This window comes from Heptranchias perlo, chromosome 40, assembly GCF_035084215.1.
Source record: "Heptranchias perlo isolate sHepPer1 chromosome 40, sHepPer1.hap1, whole genome shotgun sequence".
NCBI lineage: Eukaryota > Metazoa > Chordata > Chondrichthyes > Hexanchiformes > Hexanchidae > Heptranchias > Heptranchias perlo.
In genome coordinates, this window is record NC_090364.1 from 14,195,892 (window position 1) to 14,215,948 (window position 20,057).

At 41.6% G+C, this 20,057-nt stretch overlaps 2 protein-coding genes across 6 annotated transcripts in view; both read left to right on the plus strand.

Moving 5' to 3' along the window:
• The window catches only part of l3mbtl2 (L3MBTL histone methyl-lysine binding protein 2), a 116,048-nt gene extending 101,396 nt beyond the window's left edge, over positions 1–14,652 (plus strand). The window contains exons 22-23 of one of the 4 annotated variants that reach the window (XR_010958752.1): positions 10,394–11,224; positions 14,157–14,652. The gene's annotated coding sequence lies outside the window, so the exon portion shown is untranslated. Of the gene's footprint in view, positions 1–10,393; positions 11,360–14,131 lie in introns of those variants that run through there. The other 3 variants (XR_010958754.1, XR_010958753.1, XR_010958751.1) reach the window with 3 other exon arrangements.
• Positions 14,653–15,333: 681 nt separating this feature from the next.
• Positions 15,334–20,057, plus strand: part of LOC137305727 (histone acetyltransferase p300-like) — a 115,560-nt gene continuing 110,836 nt past the window's right edge. For both annotated transcript variants that reach the window (XM_067974661.1, XM_067974662.1), the window contains exon 1: positions 15,334–16,195. In XM_067974661.1, coding sequence (XP_067830762.1) covers positions 16,111–16,195 — 85 coding nt within the window. In that variant the 5' untranslated portion in view covers positions 15,334–16,110. The remainder of the gene's footprint in view (positions 16,196–20,057) is intronic.

Here is a 20,057-nt window from a genome sequence, read left to right on the forward strand (position 1 = left end):
ATTGTTCTCCTTAGAGCAGAAAAGGTTAAGGGGAGATTTAATAGAGGTATTCAACCACCTCCCCTTGACATTCAACGGCATTACCATCGCTGAATTCCCCCACCATCAACATCTTGAGGGTCACCATTGACCAGAAACATAACTGGACCAGCCATATAAATACTGTGGCTACAAGAACAGGTCAGAGGCTGGTATTCTGCGGCGAGTGACTCACCTCCTGACTCTCCAAAGCCTTTTCACCATTTACAAGGCACAAGTCAGGAGTGTGATGGAATACTCTCCACTTGCCTGGATGAGTGCAGCTCCAACAACACTCAAGAAGCTCGACACTATCCAGGACAAAGCAGCCCGCTTGATTGGCACCCCATCCACCACCCTAAACATTCACTCCCTTCACCACCGGCGCACTGTGGCTGCAGTGTGTACCATCCGCAGGATGCACTGCAGCAACTCGCCAAGGCTTCTTCGACAGCACCTCCCAAACCCGTGACCTCTACCACCTATAGAAGGACAAGAGCAGCAGGTACATGGGAACAACACCACCTGCACGTTCCCCTCCAAGTCACACACCATCCCGGCTTGGAAATATATCGCCATTCCTTCATCGTCGCTGGGTCAAATTCCTGGAACTCCCTTCCTAACATCACTGTGGGAGAACCTTCACCACACGGACTGCAGCGGTTCAAGGAGGCGGCTCACCACCTTCTCAAGGGCAATTAGGGATGGGCAATAAATGCTGGCCTCGCCAGCGACGCCCACGTCCCGTGAACGAATAAAATAAAAATCAAAATAATGAGGCATTTTGATAGAGCAAATAGGGAGAAACTGTTTCCTCTGGCATGTGGGTCAGTAACCAGAGGACATAGATTTAAAATAATTGGCAAAAGAACTAGAGGAGCAATGAGGAGAAATTTTTCTCAGAGGGTTGTTATGATCTGGAACACACGACCTGAAAGGATGGTGGAAGCAGATTCCACAGGAACTTTCCAAAGGCAATTGGACACTTACTGCGCAGGGTTATGGGGAAAAAGCTGGGGTGTGGGACTTAATTGGAAAGCACAGGCGCAATGGGCCGAATGGCCTCCTCCTGTGCTGTAAGATTGTACGATTCGATAAGTTGCTGGAAGTGCGAGTTGATAACTGGTTCAACGGGGCATCTGGGACCTTGGTGAAAGTAAGACCTCATAAAAAGGTAGAGAAAAAAGAGACAGATAGGAAAAGTAAGAACATTTTTTTAAAATGTTAAATTTTTTAAAACCTCTAGGAATAATTTACTACCTGCAGGAGTGAGACTCCACAGTTTCAATTATTCCCTTTCTGGGCCTTTGAGGTTGAGTGGTATTGCAGGAATGTAAAACTCATCAATAAAAGGGCCTTTATGTCGTGAAATACCAGCCCTAACTTTATGCGGCAAGTTTAATTCGTATTTACGGCCAAATCCAGCAATTTCTCGACACTCACGGGGAGGTTGAGGGCGAGATCGCATTTTTGCAAGGCCAGTGGAGCAAGTTGTCCAGCAACTTGTGGTAATTCATAGAAAATAGGAGCAGGAGTAGGCCATTCGGCCCTTCGAGCCTGCTCCGCCATTCAATATGATCATGGCTGATCCTCTATCTCAATATCATATTCCTGCTCTCTCCCCATACCCCTTGATGCCTTTTGTGTCTAGAAATCTATCTCCTTCTTAAATATATTTAATGACTTGGCCTCCACAGCCTTCTGTGGTAGAGAATTCCACAGCTTCACCACCCTCTGAGTGAAGAAATTTCTCCTCATCTCAGTCCTAAATGTCCTACCCCGTATCCTGAGACTGTGACCCCTCGTTTTGGACCCCCCCCCCAGCCAGGGGAAACATCCTCCCTGCATCCAGTCTGTCTCGCCCTGTCCGAATTTTATATGTTTCAATGAGATCCCCTCTCATTCTTCTAAATTCACGGGGTGTCTCTTTGTTGTCACAAGTTGCTGGATTTTTTACACACCAATAACGGTGTGCGCCATTAAACTCGTTATTTTGCCAGCAAATTCTGGCCCAAATTCTAAAATCAATCAGCTAAGTATAAGCCTACAGTCATTTAACAACAAACCCAGAGTGTGGAACAGAAAGTCACTGTGTCTAGATCAGGACAAGAATTAAAGAAAGCCAGCTAGTTATTGAGTTATGTTAAACAGCATAGCACTGACTGCAATGTTTAAACCGTGTTTCATTTAATGTCAACAAATTGGGCTGAATTTTCTTCCACTATCTAAACACGTCCCAAAATAAATTTCCTTCCCAGGTTTTGAGGAGGTTTTTTTTGAAAGCAGAGTGAGGTAGCAAGATGGAGAAAACTGGAAAGAGAATTCCAGAGGGCAGAAGTGTTGTGGCTGAACGAGCAGGCACTAATAGCAGAGTGGAGGGAGTGAGGGGGAGCAGGAGTCAAGTGTAGGAGAAGCAGGGAGTGCATGCAGAGATGGAAGGCAGGAGGAGATCACAAAGGTAGGGTGGGGCAAGCCCATGGAGAGATTTGAAAACCGGGGTGAAAATTTTGAAATCAGTGTGCTGGGACACGGAGAGACAGTGGAGCTTGATGAGGATGGCAGTAATGCTGGACTTGGTGAGCATGAGGACATTGTGGGCGAGGATGCAGGCTGTGGCGTTATAGATGAGTTTAAGCTCACGGAGGGTTGATGTCAGGAGGCCAGCTAGGAAGTCATTTGAGAAGTCATGCCTTGAGGTAACGAAGCCATGCACTCAGATTTTGGCGACAGAGTTGGGGAGATAGGAATATGGAAGCAGGCAATGTTGCAGAGATGAAAGAAAGTGATTTTGGTAACCGAGCTAATGCAGGGGAGAAAGCTGAGCTTGAGGTAAAGCAGGGTGGCAGCTCACTTTTTATAAATTTCCAATTCAATACCCTTAACAACCCTACTACCTTTACCATTATCTCTGAATTTGGATTGCTTTCATTTTCACCTGTGTGACTCATCTAACCTAGTGCTTGTATTTAATAATTTACAGCGACTTGCGCAGTTTGCATTAAATCAGCGTTGTATGCAGCAGCTTTGGGATTATACCATTCTCAAATTTGCATTTTGCAAATATGCAAAAAGGCCCTTTAAATGTGGCACCTCGACTGTAAACTGTAAATCTGTTTGAGGTGGTGTGCTGAGGATGTTTGATGTGGCCACATTGCTGTGCTGGCTTTCCTCACACTTTGATTAGATCAGGCTCAGTGCCTTCGGGGTGTCTGATACACTCTTGCTACATTTCAAGTTCAGAAAGCTGCTGTACACGATCCCCACTTATTTTTCTTCACTTTTTTAAACCTTTCTTTTTATCACTAGTCCCACCCACAGACCTAATGCCCCATAGTTTATGAACTCCTGCTATATGGGTAAACTCACTCTTATTGCATTACACAAGGTGAATTTAGAATTGCTGAAGGGAATGGGAGTGTTGAACCTCCCTCGACCCCTCCACTGTCTCTCATTTGTCACACTGCTGGTCCGACATCCAGTACTGGATGAGCAAAGCTTTCCTCCACCTAAATATTAGGAAGACCAAAGCCGTTGTCTTCAGTCCCCGCCACTGACTCCATCCCTCTCCGTGGCCACTGTCTGAGGTTGAGGCAACCTTGGCGTCCTATTTGACCCTGAGATGAGCTTCCGACCACACATCCGCTCCATCACTAAAACAGCGGACTTCCACCTCCGTAACATCACCCGTCTCCGGCCTTGCCTCGGCTCATCTGCTGAAACCCTCATCCATGCCTTTGTTACCTCCAGACTTGACTATTCCAATGCTCTCCTGGCCGGCCTCCCATCTTCCACCCTCCATAAACTTGAACTCATCCAAAACTCTGCTGCCCCGTATACTAACTCGCACCAAGTCCCGTTCTCCCTTCACCCCATGCTCACTGACCTACATTGGCTCCTGGTCTGGGAATGCTCGATTTTAAAATTCTCATCCTTGTTTTCAAATCCCACCATGACCTTGACTCTCCCTATCCCTGTAACCTCCTCCAGCTCTACAACTCTCAGAGATCGCTGCATTCCTCTAATTCTGACCTCTTGCGCATCCCCGATTTTCATTGCTCCACCATTGCCGGCCTAGACTTTGGAATTCCCTCCCTAAACCTCTCTACCTCTCTCTCTGCTCCTTTAAGACGCTCCTTAGACCCTACCTCTTTGACCAAGCTTTTGGTCACCTGTCCTAATATCTCCTTATATGGCTCGGTGTCAAATTTTGTTTGAAAATCGCTCCTGTGAAGCGCCTTGGGACGTTTTACTATGTTAAAGGCACTATATAAATGCAAGTTGTTGTTGAAGGCATGGGATTTATTTATTTTCCGGGAGAGGATCTGGGGACATGTGCCTTGTTGAAAGTTTTTATTTGTGACACCCGATTTGTTGCATTTTCCAGCATCTTGGTGCCTAATGTAAATCTCAGCGTAGTTTTTTCTAATTAAGTAAATTTCAGCATACTCCAACGCCTGCCCCGCCACTGACTCTTATTTTCAAACATTAATGATTCCACAAAGTGCAGTGATGAGAAGGCTCAAATAAAACCAGTTCATGCACTAACACTTTTCTCTTGATCCCAAAGAGGTGGCTGCACCAGTTTTTAAAAAAATACTTAAGGGCCCTGATTGCCACCCTGGCTGAGATCAGCCAATTCAACACAAACCGGGGAATGGAACATAAGAACAGGAGGAGGCCAGTCTGCCCCTCGAGCCTGTTCTGCCATTCAATTAGATCATGGCTGATCTGTATCTTAACTCCATTTACCTGCCTTGGTTCCGTAACCCTTAAAACCCTTGCGTAACAAAAACCTATCAATCTCAGTTTTGAAATTTTCGATTGCCCCCCAGCCTCGACAGCTTTTTGGAGAAAGATTTCCAGATTTCCACTACCTTTTCTGTGAAGAAGTGTCTCCTGACATCACCCCTGAACGGCCCAGCTCTAATTTTAAGGTTATGCCTCCTTGTTCTGGACTCTTTTCCCCCCCCCCCCCCCCCCACCAGAGGTAATAGTTTCTTTCTATCTACCCAACAGCTCCTTTAATCATCTTGAACACCTCAAGAGATTCACCCCTTAATCTTTTATACTCAAGGGAATACAAGCCAAGTCTATGCACCATGTCCTTGTAATTTACCCCTTTTGGCCCCTTGGAATGAACTTGGGGTTTTCTTGGCTGCCCTCTGGGAAGAAAATTTGCTAACTGAACCATCGAGGAACGGTTCAATCTTTTCTTTTTAAAATACTTTATCTTCTGAGTTGTATAATCAATCTCCACTGCTTCATATAGATTCAGCTGGACTGAAGTTTTCTGTGTGACCCAATGTCGCCAGAATGATTTGTTTCTCCATCTAGCACTATCCTACTTTGTATCCATAATTTCAGACCCAAATTTACCTCCAGGATGTTAACAGGACCCTCCATTGAAACAGTAGACCCCAACTGATACCAGTTGTTCACCACACCCGCCTCTGTCATTGAGTGTGATCAGACCTCCCCATTGAATGTCTCCAGTTAATGTACATGTTATCCATACATAATCCATGTAATATCGTTTTAATATTTTTCATGTGTGTACAAATGGTGAGTTTCTGCTACAAGTCTTGAATATGATGCATTTGGTTGGGTCCCCTTTGAATGAACAACCTGTTATGTATACTCCTAAGTAACATATACTATTCCTACATTTTGAATCTTTTATCTTTTAGGCCATAATATTAATAGTACCTTATGTCCTGCGTTCACAATACTATTTTCACCTCCAAACAGAAACCTGGCATATAATTTTAAAAGAAAATTTATAACTCAATGTGCAATCTGATCAATAACTGATATTTAGTGAATTTAGGGCAATATTCAGTGTAGGGGTTGAGATGATGAATATAAATTGGATCAGCTTCACTTTCCTGGTTTATAGCATCATCTTGGCACTTTGCTGGTTTATTAGCTCGTAATTTACTGACAGGTGCCTATTATTCTGAATTTATCCCTTTTCTTATCTGCTACCTTTTACAATGGACACAAATTGTCGAAGTTGCAGTTACCTGCCGATTCACCTTTATGGCATTGGGCATACCTATTGACCAATTAGACAAGAATACCCAGGTTTGGTAAAACAGTTGCAACAAGATCCTTCGATTCACCCTTGAGTGTTTTTGTTTCACCCTCTGGCTCAATTACTCCAAGGCTATCCTTGCTAGCCTTCCATTGTCCACCCTCCATAAACTCCCAACTTATGCAGTTGCTGCAACTTGTCCCACACGAACTCCTGCTCCCCCATCACCCTCGTCCTTACTGACCTACATTGACTCCCCGATCCCAATACATCCAATCTAAAATCCTTGTCTTCAAATCCCTTCATGGCCTTGTTCTTCCCTCCTCTGCAATCTTCTTCAGCCTTGCAGCCTCCCGCGCACCTTCTCCATTCTTTGACTCCTGCCTCCATTGCATCTCCCCCCACCATCAGTGGCAGAGCCTTTAGTTGCCTTCGCTCTACTCTTTGGAACCCCCTTCCAAAACCTCTTTGCCTCTCTGTCCTCCTTTTAATAATCTTGTCAAAGCCCACCTTTTTGACGCAGCCTTCAGTCACCTCTCCTCACCTCTCTCCCATAGTTTGGCGCTTGTTTCTCCTATTATTTCTCTGTAAAGTGTTTTGGCATGTTCTGTATGTTGAAGACACCATATGTATGTTGAAGACACCACCCTATACACGCAAGATGTTGTGTAGCACAGACAATCTGAGTGTGGAGCTCTGCAGACAAAAAAAATAAACATTTACTGAAAATGCTAAAGATTTAGAAATATTGAATTGGAAATATTCACATAATTAGATAACTGCTCAGCATTACCACCACCAGCTCCACTGTAAATCCCTCATGTTACCTATAGTATTGAATTGGAAGGATGTGACTAGTGATGTCTCACAAGGACCTGTGGTGGGGCCTCAATTATTCACTATATTTATTCATGACTTAAATAACACAATAGAGAGCCATATCTACAAGTTTGCTGATGACACAAAGATTGGTGGCATAATAAATAGTGTAGATGGGAGCATAAAATTACAAAGAGACATTGATAAATTAAGTGAGTGGGCAGAACTGTGGCAGATGGATTTCAATGCAGGTAAGTGTGAGGTCATCCATTTTAGACCAACAAAGGATTGATAATGGTGAAAAGCTAGGGATCTTTTACATCCACCCGAGAGGGCAGACGGGGCCTCAGTTTAATGTCTCATCTGACGGACGGCAGTGCAGCACTCTCTCAGTACTGCACTGGAGCGTCAACCTAGATTTTGTGCTCAAGTCTCTGGAGTGGGACTTGAACCCACAACCTTCAGACTCAGGCGAGAGTGCTACCACTGAGCTGGGGCTGACACATGATGTAAATGAATGCATGATGATGGTGTTGATTGAGTTCTGAGTGAGGTTCCTACCCAAAACATTACTCTACGTTATTCTACTTGCTGTGCATTGCCAATATTTCCTGTTTTTATTTAAGATTTCATACATTTCTTATTTTCCTTTTATTCCTTTTTTTTGCTGTAAAACATTGGGTTATTCGCCCATGTATGTATGTGTGTATCTAAAATTCCTTTTGCGGCGCTATTGCTATTTTACACCTCTGAAGGTACAATTATGAGGCTAAATTGCATATTGTCCTCACAAGGTAGCACAACAGATCCAATAATTTTATCACCATTGGAGTCACCTGTGTTTGTGGTGTTACAAAAATACAGTGTAGAAAAAAGTGCAGTTTAAAACTAATTGTTTTTGATGTGCAGAGTTGGCTGGTGTCAGCTGGGACAGCAATTGAGCTGCCTACAATTGCCCTGAGGTAGGGACGAGAAAAATCACCCACGGTTTCCACTCCTGATCACCTTTGCCTCTATTACAGTCATTGCATTTCAAAAGTAATTCATTGTGTAAAGTGCTTTAACAAGCCTCCGAGATCCCTGCGTCCCTCCAATTCTGGCCTCTTGTGCACCCCCAATTTCCTTCGCTCCACCATTGGTGGCCGTGTCCTCAGCTGCATTGGCCCTAAGCTCTGGAATTCCCTCCCTAAACCTCTCCGCCTCTCTACCTCTTTCTCCTCCTTTTAAGACGCTCCTTAAAACCTACCTCTTTGACCAAGCTTTAGGTCACCTGTCCTAATATCTACTTAGGTGGCTCAGTGTCAGATTTTGTCTGATAACGCTCCTGTGAAGTGCCTCGGGACGTTTTACTATGTTAAAGGTGCTATATAAATGCAAGTTGTTATTGCTTTGCTGTAAATGCAACTTTTCAAATCCATTCGGTGCTGCTAGAAACTTTGTGTGAACATTGTCTGAGGACAAGATTGGACCCAATACTGAATACGCTGTTGACACTTACTAACAGTGAACACATGAAACCGCACTCCAGCTTGAGTCAGACCAACAGAGAAGAAGGGACTACGTTGAATGAGGGGAAAGAAAGAATTGTTTTCAACCACTTTTTTTTTCTATATGAACACATTAATGACTGTACAACAAATAGAATATGGCACCAGCAGTAGTATGTTACTCAATTTAGTTGAATGATAAGAAAGATACCAGTGATTCCCATTGGCTAATGACGCTCCTGAAGTAATGGCAAAACTCCAGGAATCCACCTTATTCTGCACAGTGACCCACGTTGCCATATGCACATTTATTGATGTTTTAACAATAAATTTGTTACTCTAGTAAACAGAGAGCGAATAATTATGAATAATTTTGCAAATCTTTGAAAAATGCCAAGAACATTTTAATCATTTGTTTAACGCAGAGACTTTCTGTTGCTACGCTGCACTAAAAAAAATTTGAGTCGGACCAGCTCCATTTTTTGGTAGTGCAACTGGATCACAGTTATATAGAATCATTTTCATCACTTATAAAGTTAGGTATGGGGACTAGTTTGTGGAGGATGTATCCTTTCTGAATCTAGTAGTACTAAGTGTCTGTTCATAACACCAACTGACAAAACATGGTAAACCTGACACAGCCCCCTCCCCCCCCCCCCCTCCACTACCTAAAAAAACTGACAATTTAATAGAACAATACACAACTGAGAAACAGCCCTGAATAAAAACCGATGGCCAAGGTCAGTGCTTCAAAGTGACTGAATAAGTTTTTAAAAAAATTTTATCACTTTGGATTTCAGGATTTTTATTAGTGTTTTGGCATCACATTCTGCAATTCAGTTTGTTTCTCTGTGAAAACTGAAACTCTGAAGCCTCACATAAGATCTATTAAAAGAAGTAGTTACAATGGGAGTGCAGTAGGACATGAACTTGTCATGACTTAGAACATTAGCTATACCTAATATTCCATCAGTTCCTATAAACAGAGAAAGCTAAAGAAAAAGAGCAGTTCCCTGCTGCCGCACAAACCAGGACTCAAAAGGCTGGGTTGACAGCTTTGATACAAAGATAAAATGTTGAGGTAAAATTATATATTGGTATCTATAACCTTTTACCTGGAAATCACAGCAGTGCAGTAGTACACCATTGCGGTCTATAGTAGAGCTGTTAGATATCAATCAAGCAACTCATTATACGTGCGTGTCAGAGCTGGTTGCCCTCATGGTTCTAGACATCTTTGCATTAAACCTTTAAGCCCATCTCTAGAATATGACTCTAATGTTATGCAGCAATTTGTGCCTCTGACCTCTATCTTTGACCGTCGAGCCTATTGGGCAGCTTCAATCTATTTCCTGTAATCCACAGAATCTACAAGCACTGCAATAGACCAGGTTGGGCCTTCTCTCTGTCTTGAAAAACATGCTGTGATCTGAAGCCTAGCAATGGCCAAACTGTCCTTACCCTTCAGAGTTTCCACCACACTCTGGGCTTGAGCCTCATCAACCTTAGTACCCGTCTCTGATCACCTGCTTGTAAAATTTCCTCTCAAGCTCTCGTTCTGTATATTTTCTCTGCACAAGTGCAACTGTCGAAATGTATGGGGATTTTCTGTGCCTGTAATTGGCGCACAAGACGTTGCCCTCTTGCGAAGGGGTAAGGGCTGTGCGTGCGCTGAAGAAATAGATGAAACAAGGGCTTGTGGGGTGATTATAGGCCCCAAAAACCCATTAACATTTGCGCAAGTTGTACAATAGCCATTCAAAAAGCTGACAGCTTGTGCAAAAAACAATGGCAACAATGTCTGAGTCAACTCTTTAAAAAAAAAACAGAAGATGAAGATGAGGGGAGATTGCCAGCCGAGAGTGTGCATGAATTGTTCGGGGCCCTTGCGAGGGAGTACCTATTCTTGCAATATTTATGAACACATAAATGGAATTAGTAGAAACTTGGGTTTTTTGCAGCCTCTAATTATGTGTATTTATATTAATTTTACAATGCATTAAAATAATTTTTCATGTGTTTCTCAATTTTTAAGGCATTCAAGACTTCACCCAGCTGTAAGTTTGCAGAAGAGTGAAGCCACAGACTGCTGAAAGAGACTGAGTGTAGGGTTGAATTGTACCATCTTTGAATCACAACCTGAAATTATAGTCACAGGATCGTGACCCTTCTACACTTTGGGCTGGATTCTCCTCTTCGGGGCAGAGTTCAAATGGGACTGGACTTCTGCTTCCCCTTCTGAAGCCAACCCAGTCACAACAACAACAACTACTTGCATTTATTTACGTAGGAACATACGAATTAAGAGCAGGCGTAGGCCATTCAGCCTTTAATGTGGTAAAACATCCCAAGGCACTTCATATGGGCATTATCAAACAGAATTTGACACTGAGCCACATAGATATTAGGGCAGATGACCAAAAGCTTGGTCAAAGAAGTAGGCTTTGAGGAGCATCTTAGAGGAGGAGAGAGGGGTAGAGAGGTGGAAAGGTTTAGGGAGGGAATTCCAGAGCTTAGGCAAGAGGCCGCAATTGAAGGAGCACAAAGATCTCTGGAGGAGGCTGAAGAGATAGAGAGGGGCGAGGCCATGGAGGGATTTGAAAACAAGGGTGACAATTTTAAAATCGAGGTGGTGCCATTACATCCTATTTCCATGGGTTAGGGATCATTTGGAATGCACAGTAGGATTCCTGCTGCCAAAAGGTAGCCTACCACTGTCCAAGCTGCAAAATCCCAATGGTGAATCAGTGGGACTGCCACTACAGTACCAGAAGAGGCAGTCGGGCTATTAAAGGTGCAAGAGAGCCCCAAGATCAGCATCGAAGCTGCCTTATAGGCCTCAGCAGACTGACGCCTACAAAGTCAGGTAAGTGGGGGACCCATATCTAGGAAGAGGAGGCTGCTACGAGGCCTTCTCCCTCCATTGGAGGACCTCAGGGCCATTACAACTGCTCCCCGGTGCTTACTGCGTGCAGGTGGACGTAAACGATCCCATGGCACTATTTTGAAGTAGAGCAGGTGAAATCTCCAGGTGCCTTGGCGAATATTTATTCCTCAACCAACGTCGCTAAAACAGATTATCTGGTTATTATCACATTGCTGTTTGTGGGACCTTGCTGAGCACAAATTGACTGCCACATTTCTTACATTACAACAGTGACTACACTTCAGAAGTACTTCATTGGTTATAAAGCACTTTGAGATGTCCTGACGTAGTGAAAGGCACTATATAAATGCAAATTCTTTCTTTCCACATGCCAGCCCTGGGAAACTGCGGTAAGTGGGGTGGATGCCAGGAAAGTCTGCAAGGGACCTGGGCCCTGCCCCATTGCCACCATTTGCATACGGTGGGCGAGAAAGGAGAGGCCAGTGGCAGTCCTGGGTAGGATTACAGAGGAGAATCCGGAACGTTCTGTTGATCGTCAGAGCATTGTCAATGCAATTTTAGATTGGGCTACGTTTGGCAAGGGATCAACAAACATCTTTTGCAGCCATATTGCCCAAAGCTACCAACTCGGATTGCCATCTTTTGCTGAGTCTAAAACTGGTGTGGGGTAGGAACATTGCTTGAGTTCTCGGGGTTGCTTTGCTCTTGATGAAAATCAATGGAAAACTTTAATAGCTAATGTCTCAATGTCATAAAGAGGAAAGAAAGACTTGCATTTATATAGTGCCTTTCATGACCTCAGGATGACCCAAAGTGCTTTGCAGCCAATTTGAAGTGTAGTCACTCTTGTAATATAGGATACACGGCAGCCAATTTGTGCACAACAAGGTCCCATAAACAGCAATGTGATAATGACCAGATCATCTGATTTAGTGATGTTGATTGAGGGATAAATGTTGGCCAGGAAACCGGGGAGAACTCCCCTGCTATTCCTCAAAATAGTGCCATGGGATCTTTTGCGTCCACCTGAGAGGGCAGACGGGGCCTCGGTTTAACGTCTCATCTGAAAGACGGCACCTCTGACAGTGCAGCACTCCCTCAATACTGTACTGGGAGCATCAGCCTAGATTTTGTGCTCAAGTCTCTGAAGTGGGTCTTGAACCCACAAACTTCTGACTCAGAGGCGAGAGTGCCACCCACTGAACCACGGCTGAGCTATAGAAGTAGAAAAATAGCATCTATTTTTTAAAAAAAACATTCAGTTCAGGTAGCTTCACACTTACTACTCCGAAATCTGACTGTCCAGTTCAAAAGTGGGCAGGCAGCAGTGTTGCTGTTGGCCCTGTAGCTTGGACTCTCTGTGGCTTTTCTTAATCTTGTGAGAGAGAAAAAATCAGTAGTTTCTCAAGCAAAATAGAAATTCATATTCCTCAGCTTCCTGCAGTTATTGCTGCTGTGCAGAATTGCTCTGGTCAGTCAACAACAAGTCTGCGATTAGGGATGAAATGTCCACCTAAAGGTTATCAAAGACTGCAGTACAGTTTTGAAAATATTTCTCCCCTGCTGTTTCAAAGGAAGTGACTCAGGATGGGGTAAAGTTCTACAGCCTCCCAGTACCTCATCTAAGTGGCTGTTATTTATGTGTGAGACATTTGGCAGTTGTTTCACCTTTGAGTGCATCAGTGCTGAGCCTGATCCCTACCTCCGTGCCCACGTGTGTATTTTCTAGTGTTGGATTACTGGATAGCAATCAGGAGCAGGACTGGCGACAGATTCTCTCCTCCCCCTTCCAATTGTAGAGCCCTTCTCTTGAGATCAGCTCCATTTGACTTGGGACTTGCTTGGCCTATAGCTCAGTACTAAATCATGTATTACATTTATCTACTAAGCCATTGATGAACCTTGGAAATACATTTGAATTCCATCTTTGAATAGTTAAAATTATAGTGTGAGTGGATTTGCTCACTTTTTACCATGGCAGTTTGTATACATCGCTGTAAAGTCCAGTTTTAAATAAAATATATCAGATGCAGTAAGACACAGTTGTTGATTTCACTCTTGCTTAGATAAGCTGTGGAGGAGCCACTAACCTCTCAAACATTGTTTGAACCTGCCCATCAGCTCAGATTTACTGGGTCACTGTTGTCAAGTGGGTCAAACTGGTCACTGGGATCTTAATTCACTTACACCTTTAATTCCTATATAAGAGTCTCCTGGATGCTGGAATGAGTTGTTTAATTGATCTCTACACTGCATGATGTAGTATTCCAGTCATTTGATGCCAGATAGAGTTGCCTTCAAGCTCTACTTAGATCCAAGAATTGTGATAGATGGTCCAGCTTGAATATATTACGTTCCCTGATGATGCCAGGACAAAGTCGTCCAGACTTGGTTTCCATTTCTGGAGTAATGTCGGTGATGAACTGGTCTGGATCCCTTCCCATTGGTGGTGGACTGACGATGATAATGGCTGTGTGGATTTCTGCATATCCGTGATTATGTCACTGTCTCATTTGTGGGGTGGGGGGGAGCGTCCCTATTGTCCAACTGGAATCTCTTTCCATATTCTGTTCTTTTCATTACCACCATTGAGGCAATTTTGTATTCATTGCTTAAATTATAGTCTTTTCCCGTGTTCTGGAAATGGTTCTGCTAGGCCGTGACTTGCAGTTACATTTGGGATAATGTTGCCATTTATAACACTAATTGTTTATATAAATAGATGTAGTTACATTCCCACTTCTATTTTTTGTTACTCTCTCTGTTCTAATTATTAATGTCAATTACCATGTCATTTATGAATTGTAATATTTGTTGTCCAAGGTGAGTACTTCAGAAAGTGTGTAATATGCCTCTTTAAAAAAAATAAAATCCTTTTCTCACCAGATTTCTCCACTCTCCTTTCCTAAAGGCATTGACTCCTTGCTGGGATACAGTTCCACCTTGGCCAAGTGGCCATTGTTCACCTGTGAGCCTTGTATCAGCAGGCTTGTCAAGCACACGGCGTCGTAGCAGAGCCTAGTTGCGTCCTCATCTGATGTCCATATAAATGCACCTTTCTAACAGAGGTTGCTGTACCAATGATAGGGACTGGAAACTTTGCTGATTTTTTTCCCCCTTTTCCTAACCCAGGAGGCCCCCAAGACCAATTAAAACGCTCTACTGTCGTCCCAGCTATGATCAGCTAACCTAGAACCCTCCGCGTCTGCATAGCTTGTCTATTCTCTGGATAAACTTGCAGGCAGCTTATGTGTGATGCTTCACGCTGGTTCCTCAAACATATGTGTTTTTACCTTTCATCACTGATTACAATGTACAACTGGGCCAGTTTATTGCTGTGCTTTCCCTCTGCCTATTCATTGCTATTGTCTATTTGAAAATATGAAATAAAAAGTATTTTTAAAACATTACATTGCAGTGGAATTATTTGCTATACTGTAAACTGCTATATACAGTGCCAGCAATTCCTAATCAAAGGATTAATTGCTTCCATCCCATCACACATTAATTTTCTTCTACGCCTCTTGCTTTTTTTCTTTTCCCTTTTTGAAAAAGTTGGCAAGTGCATAAATCAGTGCACAATACATTTATTTTATATATAATGTATGTGTAATATATATATATATATATAATATAGACATGGAGTGCAATGCTGTGGATTCAGAGGGAAAAGGATAGTTCGTTTAATGAAACAATTAAGCAGAGATTGTGCAAATCTATTCAAAACAGAAGCCAACAAAGGGAAAATAGTATTTTGGAACCAAATATTGTACGTCCTATAATAGAATCTGGATTTTTTTTTGCAAAAGGTCTGCGTATACATTTCATCAAAATCACCTCCACCCCCTCTCCTGTTGCAGGAGGGAGGATTGCAGGAGCCTGGGGAATGTGGAGTTAAATGACGTAATCCGGCGCCCGTCGGCGAATGGGGTGCAGCACCCGCGGTCACGTGATGCGGCGGCGGCGGCTTCGGCCATTTCCGCCAGCCGGCGCCGATTTTGGCCGAGCCGCGGTCTTTTTTTTTTCACGTCGCTGCGCTGCGCTCGCTGAGAGAACAACAAGCCGCCATTTTGTTTTGAGGAGAGGAGACGGAGACAGAGAGAGAAGCGAGCGATAGAGGGAGAGGAAAAAAAAATCCTTCGCTCGGCTTGTGTGGATTGAGGGGAGGGGGGAAAAAAAGGACAAAAAAAAAAGGAAAAGAAGGGGGGAGGGCAAGGAAAACTAACAATATATTAGCAATACGAATTCAACAGCAGGGAGGAAAAAGAAAAGTAGTACTGAAAAAAAACCTCATCTTTTTGCCGAGTCCACCGTCCGTTATTTAAAAAAAAATTTAAATGTAAAAAAAGAAAAATCCAGAAACATTTTCTGTAATTTAAAAACGGTTCCTCACATTTTTTTTCCTGTGAAGAACGGAGTCTTTCTCTTGAGAGAAGGTGGATGAATCGTTCTCTCTTTATTGGATCGAAAGGGGGAATTTTTTAAAGGTTTTTTGACAGGGTTTTTTTTTGTTGCGGGGTGTCGGGGATGTGGAAGGAAAGACGGTTCTGAAGTGATTGGGATGTGGTTTTCGTCGGAGAAGCCATCGTATTTAATCTTTCATTTTCTTTTTTAATATTTTTTTCCCCCCCTTCCGTTCTTATTTTTTTTTGCTGGCTCTTAGTGCCCATGGACGATCGACCTGAAAAGCCTGGGCCTGGCATTAGGCCTTAGGCTCCTGAGACTTAAGCGAGAGAAAAAAAAATAATTGTTTTAAAAAAAACTGTGCGGGGGGAGAGAATAAGTACACCGATTAATTCGTAGTTTTTAGTCTTTCGTTTGCTCCAAAAAAAAAGTTGAACCGTGTAATTTAAATTCGGGAAGAAATGGCAGAGAATCTCTTGGACGGACCGCCTTCAGCCAAGCGGCCTAAAATCTCCTCCCCGGCTCTATCAGCCAGCGATGGCACAGGTACTGTAACCATTATTTTATTTTAATACAGTAGTTTTATCATTTTACGTTAACAAATGTGGTTATGGTGAATTTTTCTTCAAAACTGCTGTTTTGAAAAAATCAAGACTAGTCCAGGCACATCCCTTTATTTATATAAATATATATATATTTAATCCTGTTATATTAATGTACATTTGGGGGAATTTATATATAACTCTGTTCTGGTAATTCTTTTGGGGTATGGTTTCCTACTGGCTGGAAAGGGTCTTGTACCAGGGTATTGTTATGGAGGATGGAGAAGTCCCATTTTTCCTTCATAGTCGGTTGCAGTTTTATCAGTTGTTTTCTCCCCTTTTATTAACCGCGATTCAAATGTATTTATCAATTACCTATGCTACCTATAGGAAAATTAAGGAATAATTTATTATGGCGGTTAAAATTTTTTCTTCAGCCAGTTTATTATGGAAGATGATGAAATGGATGTACTGTGCAATAGTGCCTCTTTTTGACTTGGTTGAGTAGGTGTGTATTTAATGGGTCACGTATGAAGTAGGGGTTTGCTAGGTGTATTTTAAAACTGTTTAATCTTATACTGATTAAAAGTCTACAGTTTTTGTTTTTGTTTCATATTTTACATGATCTCTGAGGAATAGATGCAATGTAGGCAAAATGAATTACACCATGTTGTTCCAGTGTAGTATGGAGGATGCTCCTTGGTGCTCAGAGGATTCCTTTAACTTCGTTTTGATTTTTCAAGTAACACGAGGAAATCTGGAGTTTTTATTGTGCAAAGATTTTGCAAGGAAGGTTGAAACATTTCTGTTTATAGCATTTTTTGTTCAGTATGTTTATGCATAATATATATATGTTTTAGTATGGAGTGGAGTTGTGTGCTGTAGGTAAAAATAGTGATGTGTTTAAATTGAGTGTTGTGCTTTTAGTTGAACTGATGTCTCTATGTTGTGTATTAAAAATAATATGCATGCTACAAAAACTTTTTAAGCCATGTTCTGTATGATCTGGCTTTGGGAAATATTATCTGTGACATTGCTCTCCTTGGTTTCTGATGTGTCAACATGCATCTAAACAAAGAAAATACACTTCTTTGGACATTTTGCCAAATTAAGTTTTAGGTTACGTTATTTGATTGCAAAATTTCACTGTGTTTAAGAAAAATTGAACTTGTAATGGGTGGCCTGACATGAAATTACTTCTATTACATGTGTGAAAAGTTCTGGATAACATAAGTTATTGTATGTTGTCTTCATACTTTATTTACAAGTTAAAATTCCATTCATAATCTTATAATCCACATTTATTACATTAATTCAGATAGAAATAATTCCATTCATCATGAATGGTTCAACCGACATGTTGCGTTCAGTAGTATTTTAATCCCACTTTAAAATAACTATTAAAATTGAACTTAAAGACAACAAAAAAGTACAGGTGTATATTAAAGGTTGAATTTGGCAAAACCCAAGTCAGTTTTTGGCACAGTGAAGGCAGGTGCTCTCACCAGATAACTGATATGTTATCGTTTAAATGCATGCGCTGGGTTGTTAGTTTTCTTTAAATCTTTGGTTCGTATGCATTTAATACTTTAGATCACATCTTTTATATGGTTCTGTTTTTGATCTTTCACTTTGCAGCAGCAGCAGCGCTGATGCTGTGAGGTGAATGAAACTGCACCTCTTAGTTTTATAATGATCCTTCGCCAATTGGAACTACTTTAAGCCTGCTAAAAATCTAAATGGAGGACACTTCATAACTGAGATATTTCCTCAAGTGATTTGACAATAACTCAAACAGCAGTTGCAAATGATCAGCTTCATGAGATGAAATGAAGTCACATTCTAGTTCTCTGCAGAGTATAGTTTATTGGGGAAAGCGAATGAAGAAATGTAAGTGTAGCAGTCACAGCTTAATTGTGTCACAAAATAACTTGCATATTATTTGGTCAGCTCACTTGTGGAGATATTGGGTAACTATTCCTTCATTTGCTTCACAATACACAGTCACTGTCACTTGTAGAAGAGCAGTAATCCATTCCGTGGTTGTGTTACTGTTCTTCCTATAGTACCAAGAATGGGTGCTCCACCCACTTCGAATCATTCTGTTCTTAAATCCTCGCCCTCCACAGAAAAGGTTTACCTCAAGCTTGGCATCACCCAGTCACTACTACATGATTTATTTTATGTTTTTCAACTTTTGTCGTGTCCTGCATCATGAACTTTAGTCCGTCGCCTAGCTTTCTCTTCACAAATAAGTGTAGGCTGCTGGTAGGTACTGTTAAGTACATAGTCCCCTCTTACAGAAAAATGACTTAAGAATAAATAGCTCTATAGATACAGGATTTGTAGTTTAAATACTTTTGTAGCTGAGTCTAGCATCCAAAATATACTGGACTTGATCTTGGCGTTTTTAATAATGTACATTTTTAGATTAATTTGTGAATTGGAGCTGAGTTTATTTCTACAGTGGGGATTGCGGGACTTGTTGCATGTGAGCTAACTGCATTTAGCTTTCAATGTTCTCTTCATAAGTTAATGTTCTGGTTTCCCATAATAGTGCATGATAAATCCAGGCAACAATTGGTTTATACTATATAGAAACTGAATATGTGGAAATACATGCCAGTGCATAATAAGATATTTATATTATACTTAATTTTGTTCCCAAATGTATCATCTGAGCTTTTTTATTTAACTGCATATACTTACTTAACGTACTACGTTTCTTTTAAAAAGCAACTTCTCCAGTACATCAAAACCTCCAGAATGTGATCATTATTGTTTCAGGTATTTAAAATTAAAGATGCAGCTAAAAGTATATCTAGTAATCAGATAAAGTAACATGACTTGTTTCAGGTCCTCAATGGGCAAAGAATATTGGAAATGGCAAAAATCTTCTGTGTATTGCTTTTCATTTTTGCAGTTCCAAGAAGCAAGTGCAAGTGCACATACACATTCTTAAAATGATCAGTTTTCTCTTCCTTATTTCCCAATCTTTTGGTGTAAAATTAGAGCAGCCAGTTTAAATTCCAATCTGACCCCTCTTTACATTGCCATGTAAAGTTGCAGGCAGGTCATACGTGACCAAAATTTGTTTTAATAATTTGGTCAACATTTATCCCTCAACTAACACAACTAAAAAAAATAGATGATCTGGTCATTATCACATTGCTGTTTGTGGAACCTTGCTGTGTGCAAATTGGCTGCCGCAATTCCTATATTACAACAGTGACTACACTTCAAAAGTACTTCATTGGCTGTAAAGCACTATGGGACATCCTGCGGTCATGAAAAGCGCTATATAAATGCAAGTTTTTTCTTTCTAGTAGTTACTTTCCCCCTAGAATTTCCCTTCCCCTTTCTTTAGGTTCTCTACGTTCCATGTGCCAGACACCTTTTGCTATTCCAAAGGGTAAACTGACCAGGAATTGACCCACATACTATTTTTCCCTCCCTTTTGGGGTGGCATATTGTCTCCTTTTGATAGAGTTGAGACTGGGAATTTTTCCTTCAACATTAACTTGTTTTATGTGGCTACTTAGTTGCAGTTAGGCTTCAAAAATGTCTTGAGTTATCCTGAAGTGTGGTCCTGAATGCTTTCTACTTACAGTCCTTCTCACCCTTGGACCAACAGTAGCTCTTGTGCTATTTTTTAAATTAAAAAAAATTCCAGTTAAAAAAATTTCCACTTTCTTAGATCCCAACACATAGTAAGGCTTTCAAGAGGCCACCAGCACCACATGAATAGTGCAAAGAAGAAAGGGGTCTTCTGAAACTAGGAAGCTTGATGGGATATGTATTCTTTCAAAATCTTTTTTTAACTTTGTAGCAAAGATGAGTGAGCCAGCAACTTTGTAACAAAGTTT